The 20,350-nt window shown below is 46.6% G+C and overlaps 1 protein-coding gene across 1 annotated transcript in view; it reads right to left on the bottom strand.

Annotated features, from left to right (window-relative positions):
• Positions 1-20,350, bottom strand: part of DOP1A (DOP1 leucine zipper like protein A) — a 117,587-nt gene that overhangs the window by 82,089 nt on the left and 15,148 nt on the right. The window contains 5 exon segments of the mRNA XM_068148763.1: positions 223-412; positions 3,047-3,217; positions 10,425-10,606; positions 12,458-12,649; positions 14,452-14,506. Coding sequence (XP_068004864.1) covers positions 223-412; positions 3,047-3,217; positions 10,425-10,606; positions 12,458-12,595 — 681 coding nt within the window. The 5' untranslated portion in view covers positions 12,596-12,649; positions 14,452-14,506.

The raw sequence follows: 20,350 nt of genomic DNA, 5'->3' as shown, positions 1-20,350 counted from the left end.
CAAAACCTAGAGCTGTTCTGCAATGTTAAGTCAGCTTTGCAGTGCAAAAATAACCTTTATCATGCATAAAAACATCACCTTAACTGGTGCTTGAATAGATAAATGTGCATTTTCATCTCTTCAAAGGCTATGTTCCAAGACAGGGAAGACATCTAAGTCCCCCAGAAGTATATTATTATAGAAAGCAACATCCATGTCTTCATCGTTCCAACAAACCATTACCATTAATTCAATGTCACTGCCAATTATGTAGAGCTGATCCTCCATGGAAAGCTTCCTGTTCAAGTGGGAGAGGACATAGGTGATCCCAGGCAAGCGAACTGCAGGGCTGGTGAGGAGGCTACCCCAGAGCGCACTGTAGAATGCTGACTGATCCACGGCTGAGGCAACCTTCTCCAGCAGTGTGTTTGTTCTGCAGTAAAATCAAGTCAGCTACATTAGGGCTTCTACCACAGCCTTCACTCAGCCCCCAATTTTACTAAGTACAGGACTAAATTATTATGGAAAGGTCAAAACTTTCTTGGAGAGACTAAGTGAAGCCCCAGTTACTCTGCGAACCTTATAATGCAGCCTGAACACAGCAATCCAACTAGGAAGCTTGTGGGCCACCCTGGCTTGCAAAATGCTTCTCCTTATGCACTCCTTATGTTCAAAGAGCCAAGTAACTTCCATATTTGTTACTTAAAGCCAAGTGTTGCTACAGACAGAAGTTTGAGAGACTGCACCAAACCACAGCTACTAAAGAAAAGAAGCAAGCAAATGGCTTCTGCCCTCTCATTCCTTGCACTGAGCAATTCTGACAACAACAGAGCATAAATATATGACAATTCTTTGAGCACAAGCAACCCCTTCCCCTGTCCTTATTTCCCTCTACTCATGTGGGAGCACCTCTACACCCTACAGCAAGCTGAGTTCCCTGTTGTAGTGATGCCAGCTCCACTGTGTGTATCCACCTATGCAGAAAAAGATGAACTGCTCTTCACATACAAGTCATGAAAATTCCAGCTTCTTAAACTAGAAATACCAAGAATATGCATGCAAGAGAACAATTCCAAGAACTCAAAGCCTCAGAGTATAAGGTCATTCTTTAAATATGTTAAGATTCCAGCCCAGTACCCCCAACTCTGCAGTCAAGATAACACAACTGGGGTTTAGACTTGCTGATAAGAGCTATTAAGTCCCAGGCCAGAAATCAGGTAATAACCCATCAAGACAGCTGGATTGTTGTTGTTTCTTACAGAGATGACTTACAGACAAATTAGGCATTGTAATGAGTAAATCTTCATGATGGAAGATTTGTTTCTTATCTTAAATACAGTTATGTATTTTAGAGCATGAATAATATGACAGTAGTAATTAGAGGAAACTCACGGAAAAGAAACAAGCAGTATGTTCCTAACACCTATCTCAATCTGAAGCAAGAAGCATGGAGTCATTAAAGGTTGGGAAAAAAGCCTTTAAGATCATTAAGTCCAGGTCTTTCAAATACCTCCAGGGATGGCAACTTCACCACTTCTCTAGGCAGCCTGTATCAGTGTTTGATAACCTTTTTGGCTGAAGAAACTTTTAATGTCCAATCTAAACCTTCCCTGGTGCAACTTAAAGCCGTTTGCTTTTGTCCTGTGACTTTGATACTTTGCAGAAGATATATAACACTAGGTGTGCTTACTGTCAATCCCCCTTTTAAATAACAGGAACAACAGGTTATTGATCATAATTCATGTTAAGAATCTTTTACTGTACTACCCAATTGCAATTAGTATGGCTGGATGAAACTAAATTCCACTTCTCTTAAGGAAAATAAATAGACTAAAAATCTACATACAAGTTGCATGAAAACACCAACCCCAAACCTAAACCCAATCACCAGAGGCGTCCCCCAGGGATCAGTGCTGGGCCCTGTGCTCTTTAACATCTTCATTGATGATCTGGATGAGGGGGTCGAGTCAGTCATCAGCAAGTTTGCAGATGACACCAAGTTAGGAGCAGATGTTAGTCAGTTAGAGGGCAGAAAGGCTCTGCAGAGGGACCTCGACCGACTGGACAGATGGGCAGAGTCCAATGGGATGGCATTCAACAAGTCCAAGTGCCGAGTGCTGCACTTTGGCTACAGCAATCCCATGCAGAGCTACAGGCTGGGGTCAGAGTGGCTGGAGAGCTCCCAAACAGAGAGGGACCTGGGGGTGCTGATTGACAGCCGCCTAAACATGAGTCAGCAGTGTGCCCAGGTGGCCAAGAGGGCCAATGGCATCCTGGCCTGCATTAGGAATAGTGTGGCCAGCAGGAGCAGGGAAGTCATTGTGCCCCTGTACTCTGCTTTGGTTAGGCCACACCTTGAGTCCTGTGTCCAGTTCTGGGCCCCTCAGTTTAGGAAGGACATTGAGACACTTGAATGTGTCCAGAGAAGGGCAACAAGGCTGGGGAGAGGCCTTGAGCACAATCCCTATGAGGAGAGGCTGAGGGAGCTGGGGTTGTTTAGCCTGGAGAAGAGGAGGCTCAGGGGAGACCTCATTGCTCTCTACAACTACCTGAAAGGTGGTTGTAGCCAGGAGGGGGTTGGTCTCTTCTCCCAGGCAACCAGCACCAGAACAAGGGGACACAGTCTCAAGCTGCGCCAGGGGAGGTTTCGACTCGAGGTGAGGAGGAAGTTCTTCACCGAGAGAGTCATTCGTCATTGGAATGTGCTGCCCAGGGAGGTGGTGGAGTCGCCGTCACTGGAGGTGCTCAGGAGGAGACTTGACAGGGTGCTTGGTTACATGGGTTAGTTGATTGGGTGGTGTTGGGTGATAGGTTGGACGTGATGATCTTGAAGGTCTCTTCCAACCTGGTTTATTCTATTCTATTCTATTCTATCATGAGGTCTGTGGTGCCAGGTTGTACACCATGATCCTCGAGGTCATTTCCAATCTTAGTTATACTGTGATATAGTGATTCATGAGGTCTATGGTGAAAGGTTGGACTTGATGATCTTTGAGGTCTCTTCCAACCTTGCTGATACTGTGATTCTGTAAATCAAGCATCACCTTATTAAGAAATCTATCCTTACCTCTCATAATACTCTGAGCCCTCCTCTAGGCCAGGCAGAATCCCAGTTAGCAGTCCTTGCAGTCCTGGCTTCAGTGTTTTCCCCAGTGGGAGGTAATAAATCTCATACAGACTCAGTAATGTTGGCTTGACAGACATCGCCGCATTGGCAAGGAGGGGGAACAGCCCAGAACTGTGGAAGAATAAAATGTATCTTTCTTTAGGAAGCTTCTTATGGTACAATTTCATTTATATCTTAAGACTGTTCCAGGAGTGTCTGGTGTAGTTACAAGTAGCAGGTTTTTATCTTGTGATTTTTGCACAGGCATAGACCCCCCACACAATCTGGCAGCCTTCCAGACTGACAGCCTGGTATGGCAGATTAAAACTCTGAGCATTATGATAGCAAGTGCTGAAGGCCCAGAGATGAGTGTCTTCCACTGTCTTAGTTTAGTTCAGAGTGGACAGAAAATATATTTTACCCCTCCCCAAAGGAGTAAAATAAAGGCTGCACCCAAAGAGTGGCTGTCAATGGCTCCATGTCCCAGTGGAGGCCAGGGACAAGCAGAGTCTCTCAGGGATCAGTCCTGGGACCTGACTTGTTCAACATCTTTGTGGGTGCCATGGACAGTGGCATTGAGTGCACCCTCAGCAAGTTTGCTGATGACACCAAGCTGTGTGGTGCAGCAGACAGCTGGAGGGAAGGGAGGTCATCCAGAGGGACCTTGACAGGCTGGAGAGGTGGGCACAAGCCAACCTCATGAGGTTCAACAAGAGCAAGTGCAGGGTCCTGCATCTGGGTCGAGGCAATCCCAGGCACAAATCCAGGCTGGGCAGGGACTGGCTGGAAAGTAGCCCTGAGGAGAGAGACTTGGGGGTGCTGGTGGACAAAAAGCTCAACATGAGCTCTCAGTGTGCACTTGCAGCCCACAAAGCCAATCAGATCCTGGGCTGCATCAGGAGAAGTGTGGCCAGCAGGTCAAGGGAGGTGATTCTCCCCCTCTACTCAGCACTGGTGAGACCCCACCTGGAGTACTGCCTCCAGTTCTGGAGCCCCTATTACAAGAGAGATGTGGAGGTGCTGGAAGGTGTCCAGAGAAGGGCCACAAGGATGCTCAGAGGGCTGGAGCACCTCTCCTATGAGGACAGACTGAAGGAGTTGGGGCTGTTCAGTCTGCAGAAGAGAAGGCTCCCAGGTGACCTCATTGTGGCCTTCCAGGATCTGAAAGGGGCCTACAGGAAGGCTGGGGAAGGACATCTCAGGATCTTAGGTAGTGATAGGACTAGGGGGAATGGAGTGAAGCTGGAGGTGGGGAGATTCAGGCTGGAGGTGAGGAGGAAGTTCTTCCCCATGAGAGTGGTGAAACCCTGGAATGGGTTGTCCAGGGAGGTGGTTGAGGCCCCATCCCTGGAGGTGTTTAAGACCAGGCTGGATGAGGCTCTGGCCAGGCTGATCTAGTGTGGAGTGTCCCTGCCCATGGCAAGGGGGGTGGAACTAGCTGATCCTTGTGGTCCCTTCCAACCCTGACTGATACTATGATAGAAAATGCTCCCCACAGAATTGGAAATTTAACTGGAAACACCATGTACAAATATTTACACTATTTACATGAATGTGAGATGCTCAAACTCACATTCCAGCTTACAACCAGTTCATTGAGCCAAAAGCCTTCCAACAATCCAGGCTCCAATGCCCTCCCAGGCTACCCACCCTTCCTCCCTCACCCCCAACCTAGGCCAAATGGCTCTGCTACAAAACTAACTCTGCCAAAAGTGCCCAAGGCAGCAAACCTCCTCCACACTGCAAGAGATAAAGGATTGGTGCTCAGAGGGGGAGAGAGAGGCAGAAAGGAGGCCAGAAAAAAGGGCCAAATGATCTCTGCACTCAGTTTATACAGGAGATAGAGGGCTTATGGGATAAAATAACATAGATTATCATTTCCTGTGTCTATCTAGTGCTTTGGAGGACTGTCAGCTCTCTGGCTCTTAAAGGTGTCTCACCTTAACCCACAACACCCACCAAGAAAATAAATGTAATAAAGCTGCAAGACAATCTCTGCAAGACAAAAAAAGGTCATTTTGCCCATGCTGAACTACATCTCAATGGAAAATGTATTTATAAACACACTGTCCTTGCACTTGCTTAAAAAAAAAGGATAAGAACATGTGAGGAAAGTTACAGAAATACCTTTCTGTAAGAAAACAAGAATAGCACAGAACACAGAATTAACCAGGTTGGAAAAGACCAACCTATCACCCAACACCATCTAATCAACTAAACCATGGCACAAAGTGCCTCATCCAGTCTCTTTTTAAACACCTCCAGGGATGGTGACTACACCACCTCCCTGGGCAGCACATTCCAATGGCCAATCTCTCCTTCTGGGAAGAATTTCTTCCTAACATCCAGCCTAAACCTCCCCTGGCACAGCTTGAAAACTATGTCCTCTCGTTCTGTCATAGCTTGCCTGCGTGAAGAGACCAACCCCCACCTGGCTACAACCACCCCTTAAGGTAGTTGTAGAGAGCAGCAAGGCCCTCCCCTGAGCCTCCTCTTCTCCAGGCTAAACAACCCCATGATGGTTTTCTTCACCAAGTAACCTAGTGCCAAATTTAGAGACACTTACACTGTTAAGCAAAAACACAGTACAGATTAATTTCAGAATTTTTAGTCTGAAAATAGAATAGAATAGAATAAAACCAGGTTGGAAGAGACCTTCCAGATCATCGTGTCCAACCCACCAACCAATCCAACCCACCTAAACAACTAACCCATGGCACCAAGCACCCCATCAAGTCTCCTCCTCAACACCTCCAATGATGGCAACTCCACCACCTCCCCAGGGCAGCCCATTCCAATGGGCAAATCACTCTCTCTGTATAGAACTTCTTCCTAACATCCAACCTAAACCTCCCCTGGCGCAGCCTGAGACTGTGTCCTCTTGTTCTGGTACTGGCTGCCTGGGAGAAGAGATCAACCTCCGCCTGTCTATAACGTCCCTTCAGGGAGTTGTAGAGAGTGATAAGGTCACCCCTGAGTCTCCTCCTCTCCAGGCTAAGCAACCCCAGCTCCCTCAGCTGTGTTCCAAAACCCCTCGCCAACTTTGTTGCTCTTCTCTGGACTCGTTCCAGCAAGTCAACCTCCTTCCTAAACTGAGGGGCCCAGAACTGGACACAGGACTCGAGGTGTGGCCTAACCAGTGCAGTGTAACAGGGGCACAATGACCTCCCTGCTCCTGCTGGCCACACTGTTCCTGATGCAGGCCAGGACGCCATTGGCCCTCTTGGCTGCCTGGGCACACTGCAGGCTCATGTTCAGCCTACCATCGACCAGTACCCCCAGGTCCCTCTCTAACAATAAAACCCACTGTTTCATGAAGGATTTAAAAAACACTGGAAGCATGTTTTGAGTTTCCTGTCAATCTAAGTGTAAGTTCATGAAAGTTACAGATGTGGTAACCTACAGACTGAAATAATTGTTGCTACTGCTAGTAAACATCACCAATTATTATGAACAGCACCTATTATCAAAAGCATTTTCAATTTTCAAAAGCACTGAGGCCTCAGGGCAGAAGATCCCTGACACATAAGGCAGTTAACAGTAAAGAAAAAGGCAGATTTGAGAAAGGAGTCTTAAAAAACACAGCTACAAATCTACCATTCAATTAAAACAAGTAAATAAATAAATAACCTTTGTGGAAACAAACATTATTCCTGTTACAGGGGAGGGGAAACCTCTTCCCAAAGTACAAAAAACATTAGGAAGAATCCTTTTTTGCCTTTATCTAGAAGAACTACTGCTTTGGCATTGTCAGTTGGTTTTTTCTTTCCTGCAGGAAATGTGGGTTTGTTCAGTAAGCAGCATGCTGCCACACAGCCTTTTCTTTGTAAGGCTGCTGCTCATTCCTTCAAGAACCAATGCTCTGACCCTGTCATTCTGCTTCCATACTGGAATCTTTGATAATGCCTTCATGTGAATGTCACTCTTCTCCCGAGCACAAGTGACAATGGCTTTCAGTTACATTACACAAGGTGGCATTTTTCCACTGCCCTAGAAGGTTATTGTTAACAAGATATTGCAGGGACCTGAACCACTGCACGAGCGCTGTGAGTTCACAGAATCTTGTGGAGACACAGAACTGATCTGCTCCCCTCCCCCACTAACTATAAACATCATGAAAATGCAAGACAGAGCAGCTGATGTTAAGGACAAAACTGTTTCCATGCATTAATACACAACTTTGCTACCTAATCAGAATTATATTATAGAGAATAGAGAAGAGAGAAGAGAAGAGAAGAGAAGAGAAGAGAAGAGAAGAGAAGAGAAGAGAAGAGAAGAGAAGAGAGAAGAGAAGAGAAGAGAAAGAGAAGAGAAGAGAAGAGAAGAGAGAAGAGAAGAGAGAAGAGAAGAGAGAAGAGAAGAGAGAAGAGAAGAGAGAAGAGAAGGAGAAGAGAAGAGAATAGAAGAGAAGAGAAGAGAAGAGAAGAGAAGAGAAGAGAAGAGAAGAGAAGAGAAGAGAAGAGAAGAGAAGAGAAGAGAAGAGAAGAGAAGAGAAGAGAAGAGAAAGAGAAGAGAAGAGAAGAGAAGAGAAGAGAAGAGAAAAGAGAGAAGAGAGAAGAGAGAAGAGAGAAGAGAAATATAATTAACCAGCTTGGAAAAGACCTTTGACAGCAATTAGAATTACATAGAATAGACCAGGTTGGAGGAGACCTTCAAGATCATCGCTTCCAACCTATCAACCAATCCAACCCACCTAATCAATTAAACCATGGCACCAAGCACCCCATCCAGTCTCCCCCTGAACACCTCCAATGATGGTGACTCCACCACCTCCTCAGGCAGTCCATTCCAATGGGCAATCACTCTCACTGTATAGAACTTCTTCCTAACATCCAACCTAAACCTATGCTCCACTATTTTAGACACAGATGAAATTTTAATCTCCAGGGGCAGCTGAAGATTAAGGACTGTGTGTGTGATTGTGTGTATAAACACAGACACATCCCTCCATGCATTATGCAACAAACAGATCCATGTCTTCCTCACCTCACCCAACCAAAAAACCTATTGCAGGCTTAGGAAACAGTGTATTTTCACTACACTTTCTTGTCAAGGTTATACTTTCTTTTGATGCAGACAGACTGAGGTTATCATGAGGTTATCCTTTCTACGAGGACAGACTGAAGGAGTTGGGGCTGTTCAGTCTGGAGAAGAGAAGCCAGGCAGAGAGGGACCTGGGGGTGCTGGTCGATGGTAGGCTGAACATGAGCCTGCAGTGTGCCCAGGCGGCCAGGAGGGCCAATATCATCCCGGCCTGCATCAGGAACAGTGTGGCCAGCAGGAGCAGGGAGGTCATTCTGCCCCTGTACACTGCACTGGTTAGGCCACACCTTGAGTCCTGTGTCCAGTTCTGGGCCCCTCAGTTTAGGAAGGAGGTTGACTTGCTGGAACGAGTCCAGAGAAGGGCAACAAGGTTGGTGAGGGGTTTGGAACACAGACCTGTGAGGAAAGACTGAGGGAGCTGGGATTTGCTCAGCCTAGAGAAGAGGAGACTCAAGGGTGACCTTATCACTCTCTACAACTCCCTGAAGGGAGGTTGTAGACAGGCAGAGGTTGGTCTCTTCTCCCAGGCAGCCAGTACCAGAACAAGAGGACACAGTCTCAGGCTGCGCCAGGGGAGGTTCAGGTTGGATGTTAGGAAGAAGTTCTACACAGAGAGAGTGATTGCCCATTGGAATGGGCTGCCTGGGGAGGTGGTGGAGTCACCATCACTGGAGGTGTTCAGGAGGAGACTTGACAGGGTGCTTGGTGCCATGGGTTAGCCATTTAGGTGGGTTGGATTGGTTGACGGGATGGACGCGATGATCTGGAAGGTCTCTTCCAACCTGGTTTGGTTTATTCTGTTCTATTCTATTCTAAGGCTCTGAGGAGACCTTCTTATGGCCTTCCAGTATCTGAAGGGGGCCTACAGGAAAGGTAGTGAGGGCCTGTTTAGGGTGTCAGGTAGGGATAGGGCTAGGGGGAATTGAAAAAAAAAGTAGAAATGGGTAGATTCAGCTTGGATGTTAGGAAGAAGTTCTTCAGCATGAGGGTGAGACTGGAACAGGTTGCCCAGGGAGGTGGTGGAAGCCTCATCCCTGGAGGTTTTGAAGGCCAGGCCGGCTGTGGCTGTGAGCAACCTGATCTAGTGTGCGGTGTCCCTGCCCAGGGCAGGGAACCCTAACAGCTCCATGATTTTATGATTCATTATCAACAGTTCTACAGACTGAAAATCAAAAATAAGTAATAAAAATTGCACTTGCTCTCCCATTCTAGCAAAACAGACATGCCTTTCTGCTCTGTAGATTTGACTGCTGGGAAAAGAAACCTTCTTGTTATGAACTACACTCAAATTCTTTCCCAGCAGTACTTAAATTACAGTAGAGAAAGTTAATGTGGATAGATTGAAAGAAGTGTCGACACTTCAATTACTGTGTATACTGTGCATGTGTGCACAACAATTTATTTCAGGTAAGAAATAATAAGTTCCAGGTTTTTTGGCATCTAAGTTGGTTCCTAAATATGGTTTGGTGATCTGTTTATATTCACATACACAATATTCATGAGAAGAGCATGATGATACTAGCACCACAGGTCAAAGGTGATCTTATCCAACCCCCCTGCAGTAAGCAAGGATGCCTCCAACTAGATCTGGTTGCCCCAGGCTACACTCAGTCTGAGCTTGAATGTCTCTAGGGATGGGGCCACAACACATCCCTGGACAACCTGACCCAGCATTCTACCACTCTCATTCTCAAATTCTTCCTTACGTCCAACCTAAATCATTCCTGCTCTGATTTAAAACCATTGCCCCTTGTCCTACTGCTACAAGCCCTTCTGAAGAGTCCTTCCCCAGCCTTCCTGCAGGGGCTCTTCAGATATTAAAATGTAGTTATAAGATCTCCCTGCAGTCTTTTCTTCTCCAGGCTGAACAGCCCCAATTCTTTAAGCCTGTCTTCATAGGACAGATGCTTCAACCTGGTCCGGTCCATTCCATTCCATTCCATTCCATTCCATTCCATTCCATTCCATTCCATTCCATTTCCATTTCCATTTCCATTCATTTCCACTCCACTCCATTCCATTCCACTTCATTCCACTCCACTCCATTCCATTCCAACTCCATTTCAACTTTGTGGCCCTCCTCAGGAGGTGCTCCATTAGGTTCATGTCTCCTGAGGGCCCTGGAGTATTCCAGGTGAGGTTTCACCAGAGCAGAGGACTAGTAACTGGAGGAAGAGGAACTGACTGATCCTTGCTATGCAACAAAGCAAGAGCTTTCATACCAATTGGAGAAAACCAAAACACCATCTCAGCTGTGCTTGAATTATTTACCATGTTATTGTTTGAACTGCCATACCTGTAGAGGAAAAGATCTTTGGCCAAACGTTTGGGTCCGATGATTTTGAAGATGATCTCATAGGTCTCAAGTGCCTTCCGATGAACCCCTCCTGGCAGAGCTGGATGCAGACATTGCGCCAAGCGCTTGCCTATGGTCAGCTTCTTCGGCACCACCTGGTACTTGGCGTTGTTCTGCAGCACCTGGCAGAGCAGCACAGGCAGGGAAACAGCACAAGGCAAGTTAAACATCACCTCCACACTGAGTAAAGGAGTTTCCTGAATGAGGTCAGTAAGTCACAACACGTGCCCAGGTTACGGCAGCACAGAAAAACAGCACTTCTGAGACGTCCTGTGGAGCTGCTTCTTTGTACAGCCTTACCCTTGCACACTTGCTATAGAGGGAATTACCAAGGCATTTACATCTTGTGGCCCTTTAGGCTGGGTGCCTCCACAAAAGAAGCCAGAGAGTTGATACCTCCAGTGTCTAGAGCATCCAGCCCAGTGGGTGGACATGGGCCAGAAATTTCTGCCCAGAAATCCTTCACCCTTACCAATCTGGCTGCAGTTATTGTCTGTCTCTTGCTTCCTTCTCTGCTCCCGTGGGAGAGAGACACTCTCTTATCTGGTAACGATGGGGGAGTATCCCAGGCCACTTTGGCCTGAATAACTCTTTTATTTTTCCCCCAGTGCAATCTTAGCCTGTTCAGGCCTAATGCCAGGGTAAAAAGGAGAAGGCAGTTCAGGCCTGGCCAACCTGAAACCAGCCTAGCAATGGTGGGGAAGAAAGAGTCCTGGGGTTTTGGGTGAACCCCAGGTGGGAAGAAGGGAAGTGTTGGGGTTTTGATCTGGTGCAAAGGAACTTGAGTGTTAAGTTGTTAAGTTTAGACTAGGGATTTCTTTGAACTTCATATACTTCACTGTGCTTACCACCATCGTAGTTTTTTGTGTGTTTTTTTGTGGGTTTTGTAGCTTTTGTAGACTATGAATTGCTTTTCCATTTCATGATTATCCAATCCATTGGTGTGAGCCCCTTTTGCCCCTTTCAGAGCAATGAAGCAATCTGTCCCGCTACAAACTAGGCCACAACTTCCCTTCCATACTTGCAGCTTCTCCACATCATTGTACACCCTTTTGAGGGCAAAAATTGCTATCTCTGTTTGCTTCAATTGATTGCCAGGAGCACAAAAAGGATTATCAAACTGTGGGTGGTTGGATAACTCTATGGAGCTGTTATAGAAAGAGACAACATACACTGCCTGAAACTACATAATTGCTTCAGGACTGGAACACAGAGCTGCATTTACAGTTTGAGATAGCCTTTACTTTGTATACCATGTGCAGCAAGGACTGCTACAATCAAATAAATGAAGGAAAAGGGAGTTTATACAAAGAAATGATGCCATTGGCACCCCCACTGTTACTGTCAATCCTGATTTTCCACAAAGTTTAAAGGGTAGGATGTGAACACTTCAGGTCTGTAATGTTCTATGCTAAATTCTGCAAAGCTTCCCATTGGCAAAATGTGTGAGTGTGAAAGGAATCCTATGACCCTGAGTGGAGATCCCCAGGAACATACAGGATTAATCAGAACAAGATTTTTATGGGTATCAAGGTCTCCATTCACTTGTAAACTGCCACTAAAGATCACAATGATATCACACATTCAGTTTCTCAACTGTTAAAGCAGAATGATAACATTCTTCATCTGATGAATGATTCATGAAAACTACTGCTGACATTTACACTGGCTACTATTTTCCACACTGTTTCCATAGCATTGAATGACATTAGAAGCAAAAGTCAGTCATAAAAATCTTGCATGTATTTCCACTAGAAATGTAAATAACTTCTCCCTCTACTTATGATTAAAGGGCTCAGCTGTAAGGCTCAGGCATCTGAGCTGTTTGCTCCTTGCCCACACCCAGCACTTGGCTCAGACTGTTAAAATATTTGCAAGACTATGAAACTGCTAGAACCTTGCAGTTCTGCATTATCACACCACTACCCTTTGTCAGTTCCTGAACCTTCTCCAAGGGCACCTGCCAGGCATACCTTGTTTAACTTCCCCAGTGCTGATATCAAATCTGCCCATTCACTGGAATATTCAAAGTTCTTCAGTGCTTTGTCAACAGCTGCTACATAGTTTCTGTACTTGGAATCAGTCAGTAACTCCAGCTCCTCCGTGTTCATCCTCCCACGGTGTCCCCACTAGAGACCAGCTTGCAATTCATGTACAGGCATTACCTGTCCAAAATAAACCCCAGAACTTCCTGAAGCCATTGTTTCCAGAGGCATGTCATTAAAAGCATTTTGTACACAGAGCAAAGGCATTGCAAAATGTCAATCTGAAATCAGCTTACAGCAAATCTTAAGCAAAAGCTGACACACTGCACACATTTAACATGTCCAAAAGAGAAATCTGTAATTGAGTCCTGTTAAAAAAAAACAGCAACAAAACCAGATGCAAGAAACCTACAAACAAAAATTTCCCACAAAACAACAAAACCCCAAACCAAAACATTGCCCCCATCTTCAAAAAGGGTAAGAAGGAGGAACCAGGGAACTGCAGGCCAGTCAGTCTCACCTCTGTGCCTGGAAAGATCATGGAGCAGATCCTCCTGGAGTCACTACTGGCTCAGAAGAATAGTGAAGAGGTGATTGGGAACAGTCAGCATGGCTTTGCCAAGGGCAAATCCTGTCTGACCAACCTGGTTGCCTTCTATGAGCAGGTGACAAAATTAATAGATGAGGGGAGAGCAACTGATGTCATTTACCTGGAGCTGAGCAAAGCCTTCGACACTGTCCCGCACCACATCCTGGTCTCCAGGCTGGTGACACATGGGTTTGATGGGTGGACCACTAGATGGATAAGGAACTGGCTTGATGGCTGCACCCAAAGAGTGGCTGTCAATGGCTCCATGTCCCAGTGGAGGCCAGGGACAAGCAGAGTCCCTCAGGGATCAGTCCTGGGACCAGGCTTGTTCAACATCTTTGTGGGTGCCATGGACAGTGGCATTGAGTGCACCCTCAGCAAGTTTGCTGATGACACCAAGCTGTGTGGTGCAGCAGACAGGCTGGAGGGAAGGGAGGCCATCCAGAGGGACCTTGACAGGCTGGAGAGGTGGGCACAAGCCAACCTCATGAAGTTCAACAAGAGCAAGTGCAGGGTCCTGCATCTGGGTCGAGGCAATCCCAGGCACAAATCAAGGCTGGGCAGTGACTGGCTGGAAAGCAGCCCTGAGGAGAGAGACTTGGGGGTGCTGGTGGACAAAAAGCTCAACAGGAGCTCTCAGTGTGCACTTGCAGCCGGGAAAGCCAATCAGATCCTGGGCTGCATCAGGAGAAGTGTGGCCAGCAGGTTGAGGGAGGTGATTCTCCCCTTCTACTCAGCTCTGGGGAGATCCCACCTGGAGTACTGCCTCCAGTTCTGGAGCCCCTATTGCAAGAGGGATGTGGAGGTGCTGGAAGGTGTCCAGAGAAGGGCCACAAGGATGATCAGAGGGCTGGAGCACCTCTCCTATGAGGACAGACTGAAGGAGTTGGGGCTGTTCAGTCTGCAGAAGAGAAGGCTCCCAGGTGACCTCATTGTGGCCTTCCAGTATCTGAAGGGGGCCTACAGGAAGGCTGGGGAGGGACTGCTCAGGATCTCAGGTAGTGATAGGACTAGGGGGAATGGAATGAAGCTGGAGGTGGGGAGATTCAGGCTGGATGTGAGGAGGAAGTTCTTCCCCATGAGAGTGATGAAGCCCTGGAATGGGTTGTCCAGGGAGGTGGTTGGGGCCCTGTCCCTGGAGGTGTTTAAGCCCAGGCTGGATGAGGCTCTGGCCAGGCTGATGTAGTGTGGGGTGTCCCTGCCCATGGCAGGGGTGTTGGAGCTAGATGATCCCTGTGGTCCCTTCCAACCCTGAATGATACTATGATACTATGAAATAATGTGTTGCCCCTCCCCCAAAGCACTGTTTATTCTAATCAATGCAACAATGGGATTTTTGCTTTGCCTTTTCCCCCCCCCCCCTTCTTCTAGGTCCACCATGAGAAAAACTCACCTTTCTGCAAAGGTGAATTCTGAAGGCGTTCCAAAAATCACCCCCCAAAGGTGGTCTGAAAAAGAGAAGGACACCAACCTTTCTGAATCACTTCCAGGCAGAAGACAGACAAGAGTCACACACCACTCAAGAGCAGCTTCATGCATCAACACTTCCTCTAACAAGACCTCATACTCTAATTCAGCCACACAGCTCCACTTTGGTTTTATATTCCTGTTATCCACACACAACAGAAGAATGTTTGCCAGTGGTCTGTAATCAGAGGCTTACACAATTTGCTCTATATATTCTCATCACATGGTAGTCTACACCAAGTAATTAAGACATTCTAGTTCCAGACACACCACTTCATACTTTTATAGGCCATACCACTACTTAGTTCATTACACTGAGTCACGATTAGAAAGAAATATGTTTTCAAAGCTACATTAATCCAAAGCAGTTGCAACTCTGTGAAAAAAAAACAGCTTTTGTTCCCTTTTGAATTGGAGTGTTTCAAGAGTTCTCCCTGGTACTCAGCTTCAGAAGAGATTTCACACTCAGCAGATGTTGCTCTCTTCAGTCTTGATTAAAAGAAAATGAGAAATTGTGCGCTGAAGCATGGTAGACAAAACCAAACCACCAAAATGCAACAACAAAAACCCCTCAGCCCTAAAACCAAACCACCAAAATGCAACAAAAAACCCCCTCAGCCCCAAAACCAAACCACCAAAATGCAACAAAACCCCCTCAGCCCAAAACCAAACCACCAAAATGCAACAACAAAAACCCCCCTTAGCCCCAAAACCAAACCACCAAAATGCAACAACAAAAACCCTCAGCCCCAAAACCAAACCACCAAAATGCAACAACAAAAACCCTCAGCCCCAAAACCAAACCACCAAAATGCAACAACAAAACCCCTCAGCCCCAAAACCAAACCACCAAAATGGAACAAAAAAAAACCCTCAGCCCCAAAACCAAACCACCAAAATGCAACAACAAAAACCCCCTCAGCCCCAAAACCAAACCACCAAAATGCAACAACAACAAAACCCCTCAGCCCCAAAACCAAACCACCAAAATACAACAACAAAAAAACCCTCAGCCCCAAAACCAAACCACCAAAATGCAACAACAAAAACCCTCAGCCCCAAAACCAAACCACCAAAATGCAACAAAAAAAGCCTCAGCACCAAAACCAAACCAAAATGCAACAAAAAATATCCTCAGCCCCAAAACCAAACCACCAAAATGCAACAACAAAACCCCTCAGCCCCAAAACCAAACCACCAAAATGCAACAACAAAAACCCTCAGCCCCAAAACCAAACCACCAAAATGCAACAACAAAACCCCTCAGCCCCAAAACCAAACCACCAAAATGCAACAACAAAACCCCTCAGCCCCAAAACCAAACCACCAAAATGCCACAACAAAACCCCTCAGCCCCAAAACCCAACCAACCAAAGAAAACAAAGAAAACCAAACCAACTAAACCCCAACCAACCAAAAAAAACCAACCCCAAACCCAACCCACAACAAAGACCAAACCCAAAACCAAATCATGGAACATGCATAAGGAAGCTATATTCATCACACTGTCTGCCAAGTGGTCATGCTGAAAACTGATGACTGAAGAATATGCTTTGCTAGCCACTTACCTCCCTGCAACATAACAAAACAGCTGGAATGAAAAATGCCTAAAGGAATTAACAGAATAGAAGGATCTGCAGTAATAAAAAGTGGCATTTTGCAATTTCTGCTGGCTCTGCAGTTGGAGATGATAAAAACATCTATCTCTGAATTCTGCTAAGGAAGAAGTTTGTGTTCTCAGACCAATCAGAAAAGACTAACGATTCAACATGCACCAATTCAGGTGACAAACACACTGCAATTGTGCAAGTTGCATCAACAATATGGACAGGGTTTTATTTCCTTTTATAATACAAGATCAATTCTAAGTGTTTTATATAGACACATTAAAGTCTTTATTTGATTTGTACTACATCCGTCCCTCCCTTCAAACACTGCTCTCCCCCAGATGGCTATAAAGAATATACAGAATAAACCAGGTTGGAAGAGACCTTCAAGATCATCGTGTCCAACCTATCACCCAACACCACCTAATCAACTAACCCATGCAACCAAGCACCCTGTCAAGTCTCCTCCTGAACACCTCCAGTGATGGTGATTCCACTACCTTCCCGGGCAGCCCATTCCAATGGGCAATCACTCTCTCTGTGTAAAACTTCCTCCTGACCTCCAGCCTGAACCTCCCCTGGTGCAGCCTGAGACTGTGTCCTCTTGTTGTGGTGCTGGTTGCCTGGGAGAAGAGACCAACCTCTGCCTGTCTACAACCTCCCTTCAGGTAGTGGTAGACAGCAATAAGGTCACCCCTGAGTCTCCTCTTCTCCAGGCTAAGCAACCCCAGCTCCCTCAGCCTCTCCTCACAGGGCTTGTGTTCCAAGCCCCTCACCAACTTTGTTGCCCTTCTCTGGACATGCTCCAGCAAGTCAACCTCCTTCCTAAACTGAGGGGCCCAGAACTGGACACAGTACTCGAGGTGTGGCCTAACCAGCAACACTGTCAACAGCTCTCTTGCGGAATCAGCGCTGACTGAACAAAATAAAACCTAGGACTGGTCAACTCTGCTATCTGAAGGTTAACTCCTCGCCATGTTCTTGAAACAACTCCCAAACCTACAAACCACACAACTATTACTACCTTTGCCTTTTTTAGCACTCTTGACAAACTGTCATGATTGTAATCACATCAAGTTTATTACAAAATCACAGTATCACAGTATAACTAAGGTTGGAAATTATCTCGAGGATCATCGAGTCCAACCTATCAACACAGACCCCATGACTAGACCATGGCACCAAGTGCCATGTCCAATCCCCTCTTGAACATCTCCAGGGATGGTGACTCCACCACCTCCCTGGGCAGCCTGTTCCAATGAGGAACGACTCGCTCGGTGAAGAAGTTCCTCCTCACTTCAAGTCTAAACCTTCTCTGATGCAGCTTGAGACCGTGTCCTCTTGTTTTGGTGCTGGTTGCCTGGGAGAAGAGACCAACATTTAAAACGTGTTGCTTTAGCCAGAGACAGTATGCTGCCACTCCTGGTCACAGAGAGGGGCCTCTGAGAACCATCTCACCCCCTGATCTTTCATGCATGGCCATGTGTGAGGTGCCAGACAAGCCTCTGCAATCATATTTATCTTTTCCTCTACAAAACAAGCAAAATTCCACATTAATAATTTTTGTATCCTTAGTAATCTCGTTCAACATCTTTGTGGGGGCCATGGACAGTGGCACTGAGTGCACCCTCAGCAAGTTTGCTGATGACACCAAGCTGTGTGGTGCAGCAGACACGCTGGAGGGAAGGGAGGCCATCCAGAGGGACCTTGACAGGCTGGAGAGGTGGGCACAAGCTAACCTCATGAAGTTCAATAAGAGCAAATGCAGGGTCCTGCATCTGGGTCGAGGCAATCCCAGGCACAAATCCAGGCTGGGCAGGGACTGGCTGGAAAGCAGCCCTGTGGAGAGAGACTTGGGGGTGCTGGGGGACGAGAAGCTCAACATGAGCTCTCAGTGTGCACTTGCAGCCGGGAAAGCCAATCAGATCCTGGGCTGCATCAGGAGAAGTGTGGCCAGCAGGTCAAGGGAAGTGATCCTCCCCCTCTACTCAGCCCTGGAGAGACCCCACCTGGAGTACTGCCTCCAGTTCTGGAGCCCCTATTACAAGAGGGATCTGGAGGTGCTGGAAGGTGTCCAGAGAAGGGCCAGGAGGATGCTCAGAGGGCTGGAGCACCTCTCCTATGAGGACAGACTGAAGGAGTTGGGGCTGTTCAGTCTGGAGAAGAGAAGGCTCCCAGGTGACCTCATTGTGGCCTTCCAGTATCTGAAGGGGGCCTACAGGAAGGCTGGGGAAGGACTTGTCAGGATCTCAGGTAGTGATAGGACTAGGGGGAATGGAATGAAGCTGAAGGTGGGGAGATTCAGACTAGATGTGAGGAGGAGGTTCTTCACCATGAGAGTGGTGAGACCCTGGAATGTGTTGTCCAGGGAGGTGGTCAAGGCCCCGTCCCTGGAGGTGTTTAAGCCCAGGCTGGACGAGGTTCTGGCCAGGCTGATCTAGTGTGGGGTGTCCCTGCCCATGGCAGGGGGGACGGAACTAGATGATCCTTGTGGTCCCTTCCAACCCTGACTGATACTATGATACTATGATACTCTCTTTCTCCTCACATTACTCATCTCCTGGTTTCTTAGCAATGCAAGGAAAGTGGCAAGAAAGAAGAAAAACAAGAGACAGACCAGATGAAGGAAAATAGCTGGGATGACAGGAGTGAATATAAAGGTCGAGAATTACAAAACTATTGGACTCTTCTTTCTGATGGAAGTCTAATAATGACAGATTGCCTCTAAGGCAGGACTAAATACAAACCCTTACTTAAAAAAAACCATATTCTGGGTGCCAAATTGAAGGATTTCAGGATATCCTGCTGATACAAAGCACCTAAGATTCAAAAGGAAAAAATATTCCACATGGTTTCATTTCATAATAACTATCTTTCTTTGGATTAAGTCCAGATAAAAATAATAACCATGATTTCTTTGGAAACAGCTACAGAACGCCAACAGATTTCTCCAAGAGACAGCTGCACAAGTGCTAACATCTGACCTCCAGAAGCAAAATGAAGTATTAGCACTAAAAAAGAAGAAAGGGTCATCATACAAAGCCAGCAGAATGCTCATTTTTCCAAGCACAAAGGACAGAGAAAGAAGGAGACACAGCGAGAAATGCTTTCTGACTGAAGAAAAGCGCCAGCATTCTTTTTTTCCAATCTAGCTAGAGCTGCTCAAGGCTGAGTGGAAAACAGAGCTTTGTCTTCATCAAGTGCTTGAAAAAGCCTGGAAGCTGTGAGTGGACCAATTCAGGATTATCAAAGGTTAGACAAAATCAGCAGGTAGCTCCCCCCCCCCCCCCCCCCCCCCCCAAGAGAATAGAATAAAGCTTTAGAATAAACCAAACCAGGTTGGAAGAGACCTTCAAGATCATCACGTCCAACCTATCAACCAATCCAACCCACCCAAACAGCTAACCCATGGCACCAAGCACCCCATCAAGTCTCCTCCTCAACACCTCCAATGATGGTGACTCCACAACCTCCCTGGGCAGCCCATTCCAATGGGCAATCACTCTCTCTATATAGAACTTCTTCCTAACATCCAGCCTGAACCTCCCCTGGTGCAGCCTGAGACTGTGTCCTCTTGTTCTGGTGCTGGCTGCCTGGGAGAAGAGACCAACCTCTGCCTGTCTACAACCTCCCTTCAGGTAGTTGTAGAGAGTGATAAGGTTACCCCTGAGTCTCCTCTCCTCCAGGCTAAGCAACCCCAGCTCCCTCAGCCTCTCCTCATAGGGCTTGTGTTCCAAGCCCCTCACCAACTTCGTTGCCCTTCTCTGGACTCGTTCCAGCAAGTCAACCTCCTTCCTAAACTGAGGGGCCCAGAACTGGACACAGGACTCGAGGTACTGCACAATCACCATTTTACATGAGGGCAAACATACCTTGAAATTTATCTGTTTCAAGAAAAGTACGAAGAACACCATCCATTGCTCTTGTGGTTTTTTTCCCTCCCTCTTGGCATACATCATGAAATGAAACAAGCCTCTCGGATTTAAAGTTCAGCCGCTCCCATGAGTTTGGACACAGGTAACCATTGACCTGTTAGATGACCACACGTCTTTTTAATGGATGACAAAAAGCAAACAGGAGGTGTTTGAGCAGAAGACAAGGAGGAAGTAACTACTTAGAGATGTTAAACACTTTCAAAGCATTCCATAAAACTATATTTAAATGATAATTAACTGCAGAAGTAGGTCTTGACACTTAACAACTTTCCACTTTGCCTTC

The sequence above is a fragment of the Melanerpes formicivorus genome, unplaced genomic scaffold, assembly GCF_026170545.1.
Source record: "Melanerpes formicivorus ecotype bairdi unplaced genomic scaffold, bMelFor1.0.p_v2 SCAF_2, whole genome shotgun sequence".
NCBI classification, from domain to species: Eukaryota; Metazoa; Chordata; class Aves; order Piciformes; family Picidae; genus Melanerpes; species Melanerpes formicivorus.
This window is presented reverse-complemented; position numbering and strand designations above follow the sequence as displayed.